Source organism: Acinonyx jubatus, chromosome B1, assembly GCF_027475565.1.
Source record: "Acinonyx jubatus isolate Ajub_Pintada_27869175 chromosome B1, VMU_Ajub_asm_v1.0, whole genome shotgun sequence".
Lineage (NCBI taxonomy): Eukaryota > Metazoa > Chordata > Mammalia > Carnivora > Felidae > Acinonyx > Acinonyx jubatus.
The window spans coordinates 23,524,670-23,540,302 of NC_069382.1; the positions used below are offsets into that span (position 1 = coordinate 23,524,670).

At 37.5% G+C, this 15,633-nt stretch overlaps 1 protein-coding gene across 4 annotated transcripts in view; it reads left to right on the forward strand.

Annotated features, from left to right (window-relative positions):
* SGCZ (sarcoglycan zeta) overlaps positions 1-15,633 on the forward strand; it is a 749,844-nt gene that overhangs the window by 522,417 nt on the left and 211,794 nt on the right. For all 4 annotated transcript variants that reach the window (XM_027077262.2, XM_053216358.1, XM_027077264.2 and 1 more), the window contains exon 3: positions 15,181-15,282. In XM_027077262.2, coding sequence (XP_026933063.1) covers positions 15,181-15,282 — 102 coding nt within the window. The remainder of the gene's footprint in view (positions 1-15,180; positions 15,283-15,633) is intronic.

Below are 15,633 nucleotides of genomic sequence, written 5' to 3' on the forward strand. Positions count from 1 at the left end.
AGATACATTTGCCAAGTAGAATTAGCCTCTATTTTCTCTTGGCCTCTCTTAACCTAGGCGTATTCTGCTTTTCACTATGTAACTGGAAGTATGGTCACAGTAAACTCCCATTTTTACGTCCAAAGAGATATTTTTAATTGGTTGTTATTCTTGATTTTGAGTTCAAAATATCTAGTAAAAATATCTGATTGACCCAGCTTGGGTTTAGTTATTGACTCTTGCTAGTATCATCTGTAGCAAGCACATCAGAGCCAGCTGGGGCTGACAAAGGGAGAAGGAGGCGGTTCTCACAGGAAGGCTTCCATCAGAGGCTGATGTCTGTCTGTGATATAACAAACAAATAAAAGTTGAAAAGGGTGTCATTGGAACTATAATAAAGTATAATAGGTAAAAAGTAGAATAAAAACTTATTAAATAGTATTCATAATGGAACTTATATTAAAAATGTGATGCTAGACTACATGTTGTAGACAAAAATAACCCATCCTCAAAACGTGAGAGTGAAATAAATGGAAACATATAGTATCCTTCAAGGGAGCTTATAGTATCTTTTAAGTTTAGGCTGAGAGATGACCCATTGCATTTCTGTATTAAAAGTCCTCATTGATGGTGAGAAGAATCTTCAGATATAAAAACCTAAGTTACATCTTTAGTTTAAGAGGCTAGATGTTATAGGGGCGCCTGGGTGGCTCAGTTGGTTGAGCGTCCGACTTCAGCTCAGGTCACGATCTCGCAGTCCGTGAGCTCGAGCCCTGCATCGGGCTCTGGGCTGATGGCTCAGAACCTGGAGCCTGCTTCCGATTCTGTGTCTCCCTCTCTCTCTGCCCCTCCCCCATTCATGCTCTGTCTCTGTCTCAAAAATAAATAAATGTTAAAAAAAATTTTAAAAAAAGAGGCTAGATGTTATAGTTATAAATTCAGTGTTGTGCTTGCCAGGTACCATGTGGATTAGAAGATGTGTAAGCCATAAAGCAATCCAAAGTCAGACAATTCTTACCAATGGTCCCATTGTCTGGTCCCACAGAGAGCATCAGCTTCCTCATGTGTATCTTCATGGGATTTCTTTCCTGTCTCTAATGAGGGTCCCCAATTAGTTCCAGGTTAGTAGCATAGCTACAATTTTAAGTTTAAGAAATTAATTTTACCTACACCTCCTGTGAACTAACCTCTTCTAAATACACACATACATCCATGCATGCATAACTTAATTTTACAGGATGAGGGTAACCAAAAAACAATTCATAGGAAGAATGTCAAATGGTGAATGTTTTATTTGCGGAAAATATTGTTTTGAGACTTCTTTAAAATGTCTGATGCCTGACCAAATATCAATAATTTGTTCCTAGAACCTCATTTTCAAGGCAAATTTTATAATCATTTGGAACAAGAGTTTTCTCTTAACCAGAACTTTTTTCAGAATATCATGATTCAGGTCTGAGCCAAAAGAGAAACATATGCTGGTAAATGAAGTCAGTTAGAGAAGGAAATTTTTAAAAATAAAAAGGCATACAATTTAAGAAAGAAGAAGAGATATCAATTAATTCAAATAATAATGAAAAGTATCAGGACATCCTTATTGGAGTTATATAATAAAGTAGATTTAACTCACAGTTTGTATTCCTATTGTTGCCTAGATGGATTAAAAGTAGAAAGAATAGGCTTAGGGTAAACTTACCAGCTGCATAAGATCTCTGTCTCTGTCTCTGTCTCTGTCTGTCTCTCTGTCTCTCTGTCTCTGTCTCTCTCTCTCTGTCTGTCTCTCTCTCTCTCTCACTGGTGTTTTCAATAAAACAAGAACAAGGTTGTTGTGATGTGACATTGGCTCAGTATCTACTAAAGTGCTCTATGAACTAAGCTATTACCATGAATTCCATAGTGAAAGTGGGTATTATAGATGTTGTGTTGGAAGTTTGGAAGGAATTCTTAGGTAACACCTTACATGAGGCCTCTACCAAGAAGAGTTGCCATACCCTCCAGGTTTATTCTTAATTTATAGGTCCAATATGTGATTTTATTCAAGGCAAAAAGGGACCTTTCTTTAAGGAAGTAAATAATGCTATGGTAACTGACCCATTTATGCAAAAACCAGGCTTGTGCTCAGCATTACCTGTCTTTCACATTTCTTATAGACATTAAGAAATTACATCTATGAAGCAGACCAGATTCCTAGCAGTGTTCAGCATATTCTCCCCATATTTGAAAACAGCTGGGAAGCCAAGCTATGAACAGAATTTAGTGGTGCTGTATATAGGCTCTCAATAAGTATTTGTGGAGATACCATGGCTTTTAATCTTTTTTTAATGTTTATTCAGTTTTTGAAAGAGAGAGAGATAAAGAAAGAGAGCAGGGGAGGGGCAGAGAGAGAGGGAGACACAGAATCCAAAGCAGGCTCCAAGCTCCAAGCTGTCAGCACAGAGCCCGACACAGGGCTTGAACTCCTGAGCTGTGAGATCATGACCTGAGCTGAAGAAGGATGCTTAACTGACTGAGCCACTCGGGTGCTCCAAACTTTTTAATCCCTTGTATGCTTAACAGTGCACCTCTTTGTTAATAGGTCTGCATACAGTATATGCACAGCGTGTTCAAAGGGACATTATTCCATCTATTCCAACATGTGAGCAGATGAGTAGAGGATCTATTGGACACAATATTTAGTGAACACTGTATTGAAGGAAGTAAATATGTTCTGTTACCCCAGACTTCTCAGAATGTTTAGTATGCTAATATGCATTATGAATCTGAGTGGGAATATATCATTTTGTAGTTTCCTCAATTTAACTGAACATGGAGCTTTTTTCTTTCCTTTGGGTTTATTATAATCCTCGTAGTATTCTTTTTATATTTTTGGGAAGACAGGCATGTTAACAGCGAACCTGTAGGCATTGTACCCTTGCTACAAAGATTAAAATATGGATGTTCTTCAGTCATCTGCACAGTCACTGTACAGATGACAGTCTTCAGGGAGCGTAGCATTATTACTAATTCATTATTTAATGTTTTCCTTAATCAATGTCTGAGGTTCTTTCCAGTTGTCTCCATTTACCACCAAGAAATATGACTTGTGTATAGTAGTAGCAGGTTGGGTTTTCCAAAGCGCTTTTCATTAGCAAGTGTCTGTCTTTTACCACAGTTGCGAATCACATTCTTTGGGTTTAATCTTAATTTCAGTATAAGGTAGGATAATGCTGGTGCTCCCACACACACTTAAATCTGTTTTAAACAATTAATATTACAATACTAGATTCAGCCACACCAATAGTTTTCTCCTGATACTGATTCTGAGAGATATTCTATAGGAAAACATTTTTGTCAAGAATATTGAGCATAAAACACTTATGTGTTCCAAATGTTCCTACAATGGTCTGTTTCCACATAAACATAGCTATAATCTATTCCCTATCATTTTAAGTAAATGTGTATATATTAAAAATGTATATTCCTCGTCTCTTATATATAGTTTAATTGGATTTGTTGAACTCATCCATTTTTTCCTCCATTTACTGGATGATTATGATTCGTATCTGCATTGCCAAATGAACATATATTTGGTTTTGGTTTTATTTTGTTTCAGCATAGTTTCATTCTGATGGTTTTGTTATTAAGTGTACATATGTTGTATGAGGTTATTGATATGTAGATTGTTAGAAAAAAAGGAAATGCTTATCAAATGATTCTATTATCAGTAGAGGAAAATTTGGAAAACAAATTGAATTTTATTTTATTATACTTTTTAAAAATAATTCACATAATTAAAAGAACACCAATACAAATAAGGGATACAAAGTGCAACGTTTACTGTGGTATTTAAATATGAATACATTAAAGCCTTTTCACAATGCTGACAATGATATATAAATTATGAAACTTTGAACAACTATTGGCTATGAACAAAGGTAATAAATGCTCCAGATTGTAAAAGCTCCAGATTGTTGTTATGTTATTAACAACAATTTCTCAAGATGCTTCTATACCTGCTGAATTAGAGGTCATATTCCTAAATCTATCGATTCTTATCACCATAGAGTTCATTTTCTAATAATGGACAGGAATAAGGCAGGCCAATTAAAAGGAAAATAAAATACAGCCTTATAGCAAACAATGCAGTAAAAACGTACATATAAAGCAGGCTGTCAACTTACATTTTGTTTGTTCTTTTTCTTGTGCTTGGGGAAAAACAGCTCATTATAAATTATAAATAACACCAACTTAAAACAAGTACGAAAAAGAAAGAAAAATGCCTACATACTTTAAAGAGAATTTCTTCTTTAATTAGGATTTGGGAATTAAACAATATTTAAGGGAAATTGGCATATAATAAAGAATCAATAACAAAAGACACTCAAAAGTGGTTTGTAATTGTTTTCAAAAAATCGAATACTACCATTTCCTTGTACGGTTCTTTATTAAAAATATTTAATTCCCAAGGTCTCACCAATAATTTATCTTACTAGACTTCAGTTTATCTCTAAATAGCCTTTTGAAGGTCATTTCCTCATGCAAATTCAAGTATATAATGAATATCATTAAATAATCAAAGCCATAAAAGTACATGTATTTGTCTCCCTTTCTAATCCCTTTCGTTTGGCTTAGGTCATAATCACATGGTTTGTGAGTTCCAGCCCTGCATCAGGCTCTCTGCTGTCAGTGCTGAGCTCACTTAGGATCCTGTCTCCCTCTCTCTCTCTACCCCTCCCTCCCTCACTTGTCTTTTGTCTGTGTCTCAAAAATAAATAAATAAATAAATAAATAAATAAATAAATAAATAAAGTCCCAGATTTTCTATATTATTTAATGATCCAACAATTTAAAATTTTTTTTCTCAATCCATGTCAACATGCTTATTACTTTGAGAGTTACATTTGCCTGTTAAGGCATAACTCAAATCCTGGTTAGTGCCATCTAAACAGCTCTTCTAATACCAATCAGCTAAGAGTTAACAAGAATCTTGTGTGAGGACAGACTACACTAGATTGAAAACATTGCAATGTTATGAGTGTGGATTTTAAATTAATATGACATGCGATCAATGTTCTCTTTGTTTACATTCATATCTATGATTTATTTTAATGTCAATATTTCATAATAAATTCCAGAGAGAATATTTCTCAACAAAGTGTCTTCCACCTTGTCCAAAAAAATCAAATGCATGAACACTATAATAAAGATTGTCTGCAGTTTCTAAAAATAAATTGTATAAATTTGAGTGATGACATAATTTTTATAAGGATATCAATTTAATTTTTGTTTTAACTTTTATCGAGTAAAGGTCTAAATTTTACTGATAAGTTGAATACTCATGCATTTAGTGACCACATACTTCATACAAACCACTGTTGGACAGACTCTGGTAGAAGAAAGAGCAAATACATACAGAAATAAAATAATTAACTTTTCAAGAAGAGATAAAAAGTACATAGTGAATTAAAACCGCAAGCAGAATATGATACCTTTTATGAAAAAATACAAATAGAGTACTTTGCATGTTCAGAGTAGAAACTTTCAAACCCACGCTGTCTGGCTCCACATTCCTTTCTAAAATGACACTACACTGTCTGTGAAAAATAGTTCAGTGATTTGTGAAATTAATAGATAATAAATAAATGCATCATAACCGTAATGATGCTAAAGCTTGCTGTAGAGACTACTAAGGTTCAAAAATAATCTCTCTGAAAATAAACAATATGAACTTTATAGTAATGATGGGACAACAATTTAAATTATATTTAGTCAAATGTTGATAACGGCTAAGGCTATTGCTTATTTCTACATAAGTTAGGCATTATGCTAAGCTTTTTATATGCTCATGCAGCCCTTGCCACAAATACATTAAGTAGTGTTTTTACTGCATTTACTGATGACAAATTTAAGGCGCAAAGAGGTTAGTTAAGTGGCTCAAGCTTACATAGGATGAAGACGACAGAGCCAAGGTTGAGACCTGAGCCATAAGTATATTCAGCTCTCCAATTTCTGGTGTCGCGGCAATGTCATCCAGAACAGCAAATACAGAAGTTCTTGTCTCCCCTTTAGAGTGGAAGGGACCAAGAATATCGTGGATCAGGAGAGTATAGCGATAGAATACAATCACTTTCTAATGCTCCTGTAGAAGGGAAACCATCTTATAAATTATTTTTATTCAATATATGAAGTTTATTGTCAAATTGGTTTCCAGACAACACCCAGTGCTCATCCCAAAAGGTGCCCTCCTCAATGCCCATCACCCACCCTCCCCTCCCTCCCACCCCCCAACAACCTTCAGTTTGTTCTCAGTTTAAAAGTCTCTTATGCTTTGGCTCTCTTCCAATCTAACCTCTTTTTTTTTTTTTCTTCCCCTCCCCCATGGGTTTCTGTTAAGTTTCTCAGGATCCACATAAGAGTGAAACCATATGGTATCTGTCTTTCTCTGTATGGCTTATTTCACTTAGCATCACACTCTCCAGTTCCATCCATGTTGCTACAAAGGGCCATATTTCATTCTTTCTCATTGCCCCGTAGTACTCCATTGTGTATATAAACCACAATTTCTTTATCCATTCATCAGTTGATGGACATTTAGGTTCTTTCCATAATTTGCCTATTGTCGAGAGTGCTGCTATAAACATTGGGGTACAAGTGCCCCTATGCATCAGTACTCCTGTATCCCTTGGGTAAATTCCTAGCAGTGCTACTGCTGGGTCATAGGGTAGGTCTATTTTTAATTTTTTGAGGAACCTCCACACTGTTTTCCAGAGGGGCTGCACCAGTTTGCATTCCCACCAACAGTTCAAGAGGATTCCCGTTTCTCCACATCCTCGCTAGCATCTATAGTCTCCTGATTTGTTCATTTTGGCCACTCTGACTGGCGTGAGGTGATATCTGTGTGTGGTTTTGATTTGTATTTCCCTGATGAGGAGCGACGTTGAGCATCTTTTCATGTGCCTGTTGGCCATCCAGATGTCTTCTTTAGAGAAGTGTCTATTCATGTTTTCTGCCCATTTCTTCACTGGATTATTTGTTTTTTGGGTGTGGAGTTTGGTGAGCTCTTTATAGATTTTGGCTACTAGCCCTTTATCCGATATGTCATTTGCAAATATCTTTTCCCATTCCGTTGGTTGACTTTTAGTTTTGTTGGTTGTTTCCTTTGCTGTGAAGAAGCTTTTTATCTTCATAAGGTCCCAGTAGTTCATTTTTGCTTTTAATTCCCCTGCCTTTGGGGATGTGTCAAGTAAGAAATTGCTGTGGCTGAGGTCAGAGAGGTCTTTTCCTGCTTTCTCCTCTAGGGTTTTGATGGTTTCCTGTCTCACATTCAGGTCCTTTATCCATTTTGAGTTTATTTTTGTGAATGGTGTGAGAAAGTGGTCTAGTTTCAACCTTCTGCATGTTGCTGTCCAGTTCTCCCAGCACCATTTGTTAAAGAGACTGTCTTTTTTCCACTGGATGTTCTTTCCTGCTTTGTCAAAGATGAGTTGGCCATACATTTGTGGGTCTAGTTTTGGGGTTTCTATTCTATTCCATTGGTCTATGTGTCTGTTTTTTGTGCCAATACCATGCTGTCTTGATGATGACAGCTTTGTAGTAGAGGCTAGAGTCTGGGATTGTGATGACTTCTGCTTTGGTCTTCTTCTTCAAAATTACTTTGGCTATTCGGGGCCTTTTGTGGTTCCATATGAATTTTAGGATTGCTTGTTTTAGTTTCGAGAAGAATGCTGGTGCAATTTTGATTGGGATTGCATTGAATGTGTAGATAGCTTTGGGTAGTATTGACATTTTGACAATATTTATTCTTCCAATCCATGAGCACGGAATGTTTTTCCATTTCTTTCTATCTTCTTCAATTTCCTTCATAAGCTTTCTATAGTTTTCAGCATACAGATCTTTTACAACTTTGGTTAGATTTATTCCTAGGTATTTTATGCTTCTTGGTGCAATTGTGAATGGGATCAGTTTCTTTATTTGTCTTTCTGTTGCTTCATTGTTAGTGTATAAGAATGCAACTGATTTCTGTACATTGATTTTGTATCCTGCAACTTTGCTGAATTCATGTATCAATTCTAGCAGACTTTTGGTGGAGTCTATCGGATTTTCCATGTATAATATCATGTCATCTGCAAAAAGTGAAAGCTTACCTTCATCTTTGCCAATTTTGATGCCTTTGATTTCCTTTTGTTGTCTGATTGCTGATGCTAGAACTTCCAACACTATGTTAAACCACAGCGGTGAGAGTGGGCATCTCTGTCGTGTTCCTGATCTCAGGGAAAAAGCTCTCAGTTTTTCCCCATTGAGGATGATGTTAGCTGTCGGCTTTTCATAAATGGGTTTTATGATCTTTAAGTATGTTCCTTCTATCACGACGTTCTCGAGGGTTTTTATTAAGAAAGGGTGCTGAATTTTGTCAAAGGCCTTTTCTGCATCGATTGACAGGATCATATGGTTCTTATCTTTTCTTTTATTAATGTGATGTATCACATTGATTGATGTGTGAATGTTGAACCAGCCCTGCATCCCAGGAATGAGTCACACTTGATCATGGTGAATAATTCTTTTTATATGCTGTTGAATTCGATTTGCTAGTATCTTATTGAGAATTTTTGAATCCATATTCATCAGGGATATTGGCCTATAGTTCTCTTTTTTTACTGGGCCTCTGTCTGGTTTAGGAATCAAAGTAATACTGGCTTCATAGAATGAGTCTGGAAGTTTTCCTTCCCTTTCTATTTTTTGGAATAGCTTGAGAAGGATAGGTACTATCTCTGCTTTGGACTTCTGGTAGAACTCCCCTGGGAAGCCATCTAGTCCTGGACTCTTATTTGTTGGGAGATTTTTGATGACTGATTCAATTTCTTCGCTGGTTATGGGTCTGTTCAAGCTTTCTATTTCCTCCTGATTGAGTTTTGGAAGCGTGTGGGTGTTTAGGAATTTGTCCATTTCTTCCAGGTTGTCCAGTTTGTTGGCATATAATTTTTCATAGTATTCCCTGATAATTGCTTGTATCTATGAGGGATTGGTTGTAATAATTCCATTTTCATTCATGATTTTATCTTTTTCGGTCATCTCCCTTTTCTTTTTGAGAAGCCTGGCTAGAGGTTTGTCAATTTTGTTTATGTTTTCAAAAAACCAACTCTTGGTTTCGTTGATCAGCTCTACAGTTTTCTTAGATTCTATATTGTTTATTTCTGCTCTGATCTTTATTATTTCTCTTCTTCTGCTGGATTTCAGCTGTCTTTGCTGTTCTGCTTCTATTTCCTTTAGGTGTGCTGTTAGATTTTGTATTTGGGATTTGTCTTGTTTCTTGAGATAGGCCTGGATTGCAATGTATTTTCCTCTCAGGACTGCCTTCACTGCATCCCAAAGCGTTTGGATTGTTGTATTTTCATTTTTGTTTGTTTCCATATATTTTTTAATTTCTTCTCTAATTTCCTGGTTGACCCATTCATTCTTTAGTAGTGTGTTCTTTAACCTCCATCCTTTTGGAGGTTTTCCAGACTTTTTTCTGTGGTTGATTTCAAGCTTCATCGCATTGTGGTCTGAAAGTATGCATGGTATGATTTCAATTCTGTATACTTATGAAGGGCTGTTTTGTGACCCAGTATGTCATCTATCTTGGAGAATGTTCCATGTGCACTTGAGAAGAATGTATATTCTGTTGCTTTGGGATGCAGAGTTCTAAATATATCTGTCAAGTCCATCTGATCCGATGTATCATTAAGGGCCCTTGTTTCTTTATTGACCGTGTGTCTAGATGATCTATCCATTTCTGTAAGTGGAGTGTTAAAGTTCCCTGCAATTACCACATTCATAAGAATAAGGTTGCTTATGTTTGTGAGTAAGTGTTTTATATATTTGGGGGCTCCCGTATTTGGCGCATAGACATTTATAATTGTTAGTTCTTCCTGATGGATAGACCCTGTGATTATTATATAATGCCCTTCTTCATCTCTTGTTACAGCCTTTAATTTAAAGTCTAGTTTGTCTGATATAAGTATGGCTACTCCCGCTTTCTTTTGACTTCCAGTGGCATGATAAATAGTTCTCCATCCCCTCACTCTCAATCTGAAGGTGTCCTCAGGTCTCAAATGAGTCTCTTGTAGACAGCAAATAGATGGGTCTTGGTTTTTTATCCATTCTGATACCCTATGTCTTTTGGTTGGAGCATTTAATCCATTTACATTCAGTGTTATTATAGAAAGATATGGGTTTAGAGTCATTGTGATGTCTGTATGTTTTATGCTTGTAGCGATGTCTCTGGTACTTTGTCTCACAGGATCCCCCATAGGATCTCTTGTAGGGCTGGTTTAGTGGTGACGAATTCCTTCAGCTTTTGTTTGTTTGGGAAGACCTTTATCTCTCCTTCTATTCTAAATGACAGACTTGCTGGATAAAGGATTCTCGGCTGCATATTTTTTCTGTTCATCACATTGAAGATCTGCCATTCCTTTCTGGCCTGCCAAGTTTCAGTAGAGAGATCAGTCACGAGTCTTATAAGTCTCCCTTTGTATGTTAGAGCACGTTTATCTCTAGCTGCTTTCAGAATTTTCTCTTTATCCTTGTATTTTGCCAGTTTCACTATGATATGTCGTGCAGAAGATCGATTCAAGTTACGTCTGAAGGGAGTTCTCTGTGCCTCTTGGATTTCAATGCCTTTTTCCTTCCCCCGATCTGGGAAGTTCTCAGCTATGATTTCTTCAAGTACACCTTTAGCACCTTTCCCTCTCTCTTCCTTCTCTGGAATACCCATTATGCGTATATTATTTCTCTTTAGTGCATTACTTCTCTAATTTTCCGCTCATACTCCTGGATTTTTTTATCTCTCTTTTTCTCAGCTTCTTCTTTTTCCATAATTTTATCTTCTATTTCACCTATTCTCTCCTCTGCCTCTTCAATCCGAGCCGTAGTTGTCTCCATTTTATTTTGCAACTCATTGATAGCATTTTTTAGCTCCTCCTGTCTGTTCCTTAGTCCCTTGGTCTCTGTAGCAATAGATTCTCTGCTGTCCTTTATACTGTTTTCAAGCCCAGCGATTAATTTTATGACCATTATTCTAAAGTCACTTTCTGTTATGTCATTTAGATTCTTTTTGATCAGTTCATTAGCTGTTGTTATTTCCTGGAGATTCTTTTGTGGGGAATTCTTCTGTTTGGTCATTCTGGATAGTCCCTGGAGTGGTGCGGGACTGCGGGCACTACCCCTGTGCTGTCTTGAATAACTTGGGTTGGTGGGCGGGGCCGCAGTCAGACCTGATGTCTGCCCCCAGCCCACTGCTGGGGCCACAGTCAGACTGGTGTGTGCCTTCTCTTCCCCTCCCTTAGGGGTGGGATTCACTGTGGGGTGGCGTGGCCTGTCTGGGCTACTTGCACACTGCCAGGCTTGTGGTGCTGGGGATCTGGCGTATTAGCTGGGGTGGATCGGCAAGGTGCACAGTGGAGGGGTGGGGCAGGCTCAGCTCACTTTTCCTTTGGAGATCTGCTTTGGGAGGGGCCCTGCGGCACCAGGAGGGAGTCAGACCTGCTGGAGGGATGGATCCGGGAGGGAGTCAGACCTGCTGGAGGGATGGATCTGCTGAATCACAGCGTTGGGTGTTTGTGCACTGCAAGCAAGTTCCCTGGCAGGAACTGGTTCCCTTTGGGATTTTGGCTGGGGGATGGGCGAGGGAGATGGAGCTGGCGAACGCCTTTGTTCCCCACCAAGCTGTGCTCTGTTGTCGGGGGCTCAACAACTCTCCCTCCCGTTGTCCTCCAGCCCTCCCGTTCTCCGAGCAGAGCTGTTAGCTTACAGCCTTCCAGATGTCAAGTCCTGCTTGCTGTAGGAACACACTCAGCCCGGCCCCTCTGCTTTTGCCAGTCAGACTCGGGGGATCTGCTTGGCCAGAGGGCCGCCCCTCTGCCCCGGCTCCCTCCCGCCAGTCCGTGGAGAATGCACCACCTCGAGGCCCTTCCTACCCTCTTCCTGGGCCTCTCATCTGCACTTGGCTCCAGAGACTCCGTTCTGCTAATCCTCTGGCGGTTTTCTGGGTTATTTAGGCAGCTGTAGTGGAATCTAAGTGATCAGCAGGACGTGTGGTGAGTCCAGCGTCCTCCTGTGCCACCATCTTCCCAGGATTCCCCATCTTATAAATTATTAATAGACTTGGCACATGCCTGTGAGGACCAGGGTGATTACATACTGTATATATGTTATGAATTCTTATATATTTTATAACCACATGTAGATAATATGGAAGAACTTGAATATTCATTTTTTTAAATACAAAACAGGAGAAATAAAAAGAGGGACAAATGGACATGCTTGAGTGAAGTTAGATTCAAAACACAGTTCTACCATAAGAATCCTACATTTATACAGGGGGTATCTATTTCATCTAATTTAAGTGAGATATATATATATGACTCAAGTTACATATCATATAGAAAATATAAGAAGAAAACATTGAGCTTAAGATTCAAAGCTTTCCACAATTAAAGATGCATATGGCACCAATAATATCCCAGTTAACTGGATGTCCAGTTACTTTATTTAAGATGGTTATCTTATTAAAACATTTTTTTAAGATTAGCATGAATTGGGAATTATGTTTATGATAGAATTTATTTCTGTTGTTCTGAGTTTGACTAAACGTTGCACTAGATGTTTCCATAGCAACTTCATGGGGAACATTTAGAACACTTCCTTCCGGCAGACATTTGAAAATATATGTGGACAGTCACTGTGTGAGATTTAGTTAAGAAAATCACTCAGGGACAAAATAATATTTTAAAGCCACGTGTCATTTTGAATGTTCTTTCTGAATTACAGAAAGTTCGATCTCCACTCTGCTTCTGCTACCCCCGCTCAGATGTTCTTTAGGTTTCATGCTGTCTGAAATTTTTGTCAACCTTCAAGATCTCAAAATTCAAAGTTCCATTTTCTGATGATAAACCCGTCTTAACATTTCTCATATTTCTTGACTCCTGCTGAATTTAATCATTAATGGGTCATCAGCTGTCATTCCTTGACCCTGTGCTCTTTTTACTGTCCAATATTGCTGTACTGACTTTACTTGTCTCCGCCCAATGAGAAAAATGATGGTCAGGGAGTGGAGGGGCATCATTTTGTGGTACTTTGGCAAACCCCATACCTAGGACTTTTGCCATTCCTGTTAGCAAATCCTCCTTTTTGAGTCTCTTTCCCTGTTAATTTTGCCAGTTTCTGTTCGTCGATAGCTGTGATGTTGCAAAATGATACTAATTACAGCCAGTAAACAGGTGACGATGTAGTTGATGTCTAAATCAGAAACACTTTTCACTTTTTAAAGTGAAAGAGGACACTATAAAAGTGGGATAAGCCAGCACTGTCTCGGAGAACCTGGGGTGTGCCATCCCAACAAAAGTAGATCAACTTTCTCATCTGAATAAGTCTTCAGTGAAACTTGAAATTCTCTTAAAAAAAAAAATTAGTCAATTCCCTATTAGACATTTCCAGGGTCAGTTTTAGGTTTGAGTCTCAATAAATGAATTCCTTCATCCCATCCCAAGTTTATTTCAACCAGAATTGATGACTCTGTCCTTCCATTAGAGGATTTAGGCTCGACCACCTCAAAATCTCTCTCCCTTTCTCAGTAGTTATTTTCCTTGTGAGACTTTAAAAAAGGGCTTTAATTCTTACTCAAAATTCTATTCCTTGCTTTACTACATCATTGGCTTTCTTTGGTGGTGGGATGTAGGGGCAGGTGGCAGAGACTGGGGCCATGATAATTTCTTGGCTTTCTTCTTATACTGATCATACCCTTATTTCATGTATGAAATAGTCCTTTCCCACCCATAGACCTAGTCATTATCTAAGAGTTTCTCCTTGGTTTTATAGATACCTTCCCCAGAGAACACTTGCTCATCCATCATAGTAGATTCAGACATGCCTTAAGCGATTGTCACTCTGCAACCCACTTTTTACAGATGTGCTAGTTGATGGATAAATATCTGAATTTTCGATGATACCTCAAAGTTAGAAAGTCCAAAGCTACAATCATGTTTGTCATTGAGCCTACAAAATTCGTTATTCCACTTTAAAAAATCACATTTCCTTATTTAGTCATAGTCACGAAACCTGGGATTAGTCATAAAGGTCCCTGTTTTCAGTATTTTCAGATAAAATTAGTCACCCAGTCTCATAGGCTTTTCTTCCACCATATTTTTTGCACTTATTACCGAGTTGTGCCTTATTACTGATTCTCTGCCAGTTAGCCCCACATAGTGCCTCTACCAGATTAATCTTAAAGCTTAAAACTCTGATAATTCCAAGCCCTTGAGCTGTTCAAGAACTTTTATGTTTTTTCTTCTGGAGTTTGACCTAAGTACAGACTTCTTACCTTTGCATTCAAGGCTTTCCTTTCTCTGGCTTCAAAACATAACTCCAGTTGTTTTCTCTTACCGTATTCTCTTACAGTATTATAAAGTACATATATGAGCCAGATTGGATGTCATGCTGTTTCTTAATATTACAGGATGTTCATTCTGTTTCTCCCTCTACGGACATCTTCTGTCGGAACTCCATATTCTTAAGGTCCTTCTCATAGTTTGTCTCTTCCATGAGAAATTGTCTATTCTCTTATCAAATTTGAAATCTTTCCTTAATTCCCATGGTACTGTGTTCTTACTTTTTAAATTCATGTTATTCTGTCTCATAAGTGTTATTTATATACTTGTTTTATCCTCCTTATAGAGTGTTGTTTTCTAAAGGAGAGGATATAAACTTAATTTGAATACAGAAACATCATGCTTACTTATACTAGCCAATTATTAAGTACTTGTTGAAATCATTCCACAGATGTGACTATTTGAATATTGTAGAAATATGTGTATAACTGTAATGTAAAAATATTATTAGAACTCTCTGCAAACAAAATTTGTTTCCAATAATCAGGTGGCAAGTATCTTTGTACCCCCAAAAAGAGTTAAACTGGCTAATGCATGAAGAAAATAAAGGGTTTATTCATAGATAAATCCTAGTCTCTGATAGAGCTATGAAAAGATACGAGGTCTTTTCATTTTACACAGAGCCCTCTATATGCATGCAGACTGCTGCAATCATTCATTAAGTAGATTCAGTCTCTCATTTTCCTTAAATCATCACTGATTTGAGCTTACTGTTTTCTCAATTTAGCCCTAAGAAAATTATGGCCAGTTATTCATTCTCTAATGAACCTAAAAGTGAACTATATTTCGTTGCTTGTAGGATGGTATGGGAAATCTGAGAGTCACCAAGAAGGGAATCCGACTTGAAGGTATATCTGAGTTTCTACTTCCATTGTATGTGAAAGAAATTCATTCCCGAAAGGTATGTGACATTGGCTTTGGCTTAATGTAAAAGATAATTTAGAGGTTATGTTTTAGCTTGAAATAGGAGGCCAGAACCCCCTTATCTCTTCAGTATGTATTTAGTGTCCTGAAGTTAAAGATTTATTTGAAGAAATGAAAACAAGGAAACAATTGAAAAACCAGTGGAGAAGGTTAGTTTGAAACAGACAAATTAGAGAACCATTTTTGAATTAAACTGCAGTGTTGCTTTTGTTAGTCTATAAATTTGCCTCTATTTTCAATAGAAGTTAAAAATACAACATCATGGTAATTTCAAAAGGGGCACTTGATACATCATGGGTAATTTTTGCAGGAAACACTGACTTGAATA